General features: G+C 38.3%; 1 protein-coding gene across 1 annotated transcript; it reads right to left on the bottom strand.

The window, feature by feature from the left end:
- Window positions 1–704: 704 nt before the first annotated feature.
- Window positions 705–4,618, bottom strand: LOC132177544 (serine/threonine-protein phosphatase PP2A catalytic subunit). Its single transcript, XM_059589912.1, has 6 exons — window positions 4,052–4,618; window positions 2,728–2,842; window positions 1,873–1,981; window positions 1,720–1,797; window positions 1,284–1,475; window positions 705–1,183 (listed from the first exon to the last, which is right to left on the bottom strand). Exons 1-6 carry the CDS (start codon window positions 4,302–4,304, stop codon window positions 1,010–1,012), a joined length of 921 nt encoding a protein of 306 aa, XP_059445895.1. The 5' UTR covers window positions 4,305–4,618; the 3' UTR covers window positions 705–1,009.
- Window positions 4,619–4,825: the final 207 nt, after the last annotated feature.

Genomic DNA, 4,825 nt, shown 5'->3' with positions numbered 1-4,825 from the left:
TTGCCTCTTGTGAGGACTACTGGTAAGCTTAAACATGGTTTTCCGTTTGTAACGGCGTGATTCCAAGCGTGCAAAAGAGTTATTAATGCTGTAGTGCCCTTTTTATTGCAAGCGCACTACCCAAAACTGTTGCAGTTCAAAACTGTACCGTTTTGAACTACAGCATCTATGCGGTAGTTTTCACTACCTCATAGAAGCCAAATCCTAACCCTATTATATATCTGGCCTCAATCTCGGAGCGGAACTTCTTTGCAAAAACCGACTTAAATTAATCAAGATCAATTACTGGAAAATTGTAGCCTCAAAGTCTGAAATCTTGAAAAGGCCTGCTTTATAGACAAAATCATGCAGGCAGTGCTTTATGTCTCTCTTTTATTTTTGGGTCACCCTGAAAGAGAACTGGCCTACTGTCACATCTAAGTATCCAATGATATTAGGTGTGCACTCTTACGTAAAGTTTTTTTTTTAATAAAAAAACTAAGGAGAAAGAAACTGGAGTCTTTTAAGTAAATTGCCCGAGCTAATTTTGGGTGTAAAACATTTTGAACAAATGCCGAAGAACGCCAAGGAAAAGAAGAAGAAAAAAAGAAGCCAAAGAACGCTCTGCCTATTACAAACACGTTCTAATTCTTGCAAAATTGTTTACCAATTAAAGCAGTCTAATCGCCACATTGGGAACACTCTGAAACGGAGAGCAAGGAAAATGACAACAGTTTCAAAAATCTGCTCTCTAACTTAATTTTGCAAAATTACAGAACAAATATACCATGTTATTGCCGCTTCCTCCTTCCCGAAAATATACAAGAAAACAGGCCATTGGTGGCTTCTGTCAGTTCTCCTATGAGTTTCTTGAGGAAATCAATAAAGCAGCAGCAGCACAAACTCCAAACAAAAGAATCATGTTGATGATAACCCTCAACTTAAACAACAGAACTCCTCTTTTTTAAAGACACATCTACAATAGCACAGCAGAAAACAGGGATTACAAGCAGCAGGCAGATATATGAAATTACAAAAAATAATCGGGCGTCTTGCGTGTGGTGTCGGGCTCAATTTGTCGAGGGGCTGGATCAAACTGCAGAAAGTTCTGGTCCATATTCTCCCCAATTTCCAGTATTGCAGCCATATTCCCACAACGGTAACAATAGTTTGGAGCACTAAATACTGTCACCACGTTCTTTTCCTATAAAATAAGTTGAAATATAAGTTAACAAATATGCAGCCAGAAAAAATAAATAAATAAATAAATAAATTTCCAACTCATTGCAATGGGGTTCACTCACCTGACACCAGTTGTACCCTTCCATGACAAGCTGGTGGGCTCTTGAAATCAGTGTCAGCCCATTGGTATGGTTGAACTGAGCAGCTATATCCTGCCCAAATGTATATCCAGCACCACGTGGAGATATTCCCCACCCACAGCGGTCGTCTGGATCAGACCATAAGAGATCACACATTGGTCCTTCATGCGGAACCTGTTCATACACAACAAATGATGCAATAATTGTCATGCAAGCATATATCATTTACATGGAGAAGAAATAGGGAGAAGAAGGCAACTGGACGCCATTTTGACATACATAAGTCGGTAAAAAGATCAGCACCCAGACAATAGTAATGCCTGATCTTAAAAATTTTGCTAAAAAATATAAATATACTCCAATGCAAACGATAGCCATGTGTAATATGAAAATGTGAGATGCGCGATAATACACGTACCTCCTGTATACGGTCCAAGGCTCGAATATTGTCCAACGTATCCAAAGATGGCGAAAGACCTCCATGCAAACAGAAGATCTACAACAATAGTAGGAGTCAGAAGCTGTCATGAAATTAATCAACTAAACTATCGGCAACATATCAAACTCAAACCTGACTCTCAATAAGAGCTGTGAGGGGTAGATAATCAAATAAATCAGTGAAGTACTTCCACACATTGGCATTTCCATATTTTCTCAAGCATTCGTCATAAAAACCATACCTGAAAAAGAGGGAAAAAAATAAATGAATAAAAATAAAGCAGAATTCTGCCAAATTAAGTGCAGTATTGTTTGTGTAAGAGGGGGAGAGCTCATGGTGACATCGAATAATTCTCTCTCAATTATTTCACTCAACAAAGTCTTACTGCAGCTAATGCAGGTTTGGTACTTAAACAATCATCTTTATCTAGAACAATAGCTTGTCAAGCAATAAGCCATCATACACCAACTAAGCACTTGTAATTTTTTTACTCTAATCTTATTTCAATTATCCATGCCGCACCATTGAGCTTAGCTATATCACTATTTATTGACTTCAGTTTCTCTTGCACAAGGCAAACAATATCAAACAATTCTCTTCTGTACACAGGATTACCTCCAGCAATATCAAAATGGGCTAATTTCTTAAACTATACATTTCTAACCATACACTGAATAGAAGACAATAATAAAAAAATCACGACGTCATTGAAGAGAAGACAATAATAAATAATCACCACGTCAAAAGAACAAACCCAAGCCATGCACACACACCCTTTTTTTTTAGATTACGGAGGATATACAGATAATTTAAGCATAAATGGATTAAAAGATACATTTGTCATCCCAAACCTCAAACATTTAGCAACAGTTGCACATGGCTGGTGTCCATTAGCAAGATATAAACACAAATTTCTGTGCTTTGACCAGTATACAACTTGATATATCTAATCATCAAATACAGACAGGAAACAAGAAAATGTCTTACACTTGAGTTATTTGCCTGCTCTCATGATTCCCCCTAAGAATTGTGATCCTATCTCTATAACGAACTTTCAGAGCCACCAAAAGTGTGACAGTCTCCACTGAGTAGTACCCACGATCTGCATAGATGCAACCAATAGAGTAAGAAAGGCTAGTACATCCCATAAAAGGAAAACATAAAACAGGTATAGCAAACCTGCAACTCACATCACACAGGGTTTACTAACAATGACCACAATAGCCTCCTTGTTATACGATGAAAAAGAACCATAGGGAGAATTAAGATAGCAACAATCTGGAAAGATGAAAAGAGGGGCCTGAATATACATACACAAAAAAGTATGACATGAATAACACAATCCAACCTATTCACTCAACAGTAATATTGCCCTCTTCAACCTTTCCCATGACCTTGCAACACCTCCAACTGAAACAAATCACTTATTCATTCGAATATACAATATTTGTTAGACATCACATGGACATCAAAATTGAACACCTTGCACATAGACAACCACTCCAATTCTTCTTGAATACCCACAATTATTGTAAAAAACAAGAATGGCTTTGCAGCTGTACAGAAAATTTTTCTTCAAGAAACACATTCATTTTTGCATGATACTGTAGAAGCAAAATTAAAACTTGATCCTCAGAATCTAGCAACTATCAACCAAAAATAAATTGAATTCACCCCCTCATTCCCTAGATAATAAAACTGTAGATGTCTTAGCATCTTTGAGTCTAGCCCTATCGCTCATTTTTAGCATGTGGAAAATCATCCCCATGTAATCCAATTTATAGGCTTAGTCTTTACAGTATCTTATACAGCATAATCAGAATTTACAAGGATCTCACATACAGCACAAAACAAGCTGAAACAATTTACCATAAACCGTTTATTAGCACCAAATGGAGACCAGAGAGCCTTGAGCGCCAACCAAACTGTAGTAGTATCTTGCATACAACTTTTCATTTAATCAAGATTTAAAACAAATAAAAATTGTACTGATAATTGAAAAGGATGGAAAGTTATTTTTCTTTTTCAGTTGATGGATGAAAAATTGTACTGACTGAAAAACGATTGCAAAGAAAAAAGAAAAACATATAAACTCGGCCTCCATGTATCAAAGAAGTACTTAACAACAGCCACCATATTATTTATATTCGGCATCTAAGTATCTAACCAATACAAATTCAACCACAAACAGTGTTAAGGCATTTATTCTTCAGCAAATCATTACGAAACCGGCACGAAAAAACTCCCAAAATGAACACATCAAAGCATAACTCAATAAAATAACAAAAACAAAATTATGGCACACACTCACCTACATAATCGCCCATAAAGAGATAATTTGTATCGGGCGCATTCCCTCCTATCCGAAACAGCTCGATGAGATCGTAGAACTGGCCGTGGATATCACCGCACACCGTCACCGGGCACTTCACCGGCTGCACGTTCCACTCCTCCACTAGAATCGCCCTCGCCTGATCGCACAGCGTCTTCACCTCCGCCTCCGGTAACGGCTTGCACTCCATCAGATGCTCGATCTGACGGTCCAGATCCGAATGTGACGGCATCGTTTTAGTCTCTCTTTATCAACCTCTTCCCGCTCAGATCCACGCCGCCAAGATCGCCGATTTCACTGATCGAAAGCCGCGTACAAAAACTCGGCTCGACCGATCTCCAAGATTTCCGATTTACTCGAAACGGATCTGTGAAATGGTAGGGTTAGGGTTTCGGATCGAAACGCGGAGACGGAGAACGAAACGAATCGTTTTGACGATCGCTTTGGGTACGACCTTTCGAGCATGCCTCGCTCTCTTAGCGCTCGCTCTCTCTATTTCTCTCTTTTAGAAAAAAAAAATGGAAAAATAAATTCAAAACCGTATTTATGTGAATGAGAAAAAGAAGAGGGAAATGGAGGAAAGCAAAGGAAATAGGCTGCGAAATGCGACGAAATGAGACTCAAATGCAAATGAAATGCGTGTTTGCGATGTTTCTTGAAATGTGATTTGTTTAAAGCATTTAATCATTTAGATTTATTTCGTCAAACATTGTCAGGAGCGAAGGTTTTCTCTCTCCGGTGGCTCCGCCGAGT

Source organism: Corylus avellana, chromosome ca4, assembly GCF_901000735.1.
Source record: "Corylus avellana chromosome ca4, CavTom2PMs-1.0".
In the NCBI taxonomy this organism is placed as follows: Eukaryota; Viridiplantae; Streptophyta; class Magnoliopsida; order Fagales; family Betulaceae; genus Corylus; species Corylus avellana.
The sequence above is the reverse complement of the archived record's forward strand: the minus strand, read 5'-3'. Positions and strand labels throughout refer to the sequence as shown.

Excerpts from the sequence above, each read along its gene's own strand:
- LOC132177544 (XM_059589912.1), bottom strand. The coding sequence starts at position 4,304 with ATGCCGTCACATTCGGATCTGGACCGTCAGATCGAGCATCTGATGGAG. Across the intron at positions 2,843-4,051 it reads CTTTATGGGCGATTATGTAG|ATCGTGGGTACTACTCAGTG; the intron begins GTGAGTGTGTGC and ends GCATCTATGCAG. Across the intron at positions 1,798-1,872 it reads CAGCTCTTATTGAGAGTCAG|ATCTTCTGTTTGCATGGAGG; the intron begins GTTTGAGTTTGA and ends CTATTGTTGTAG.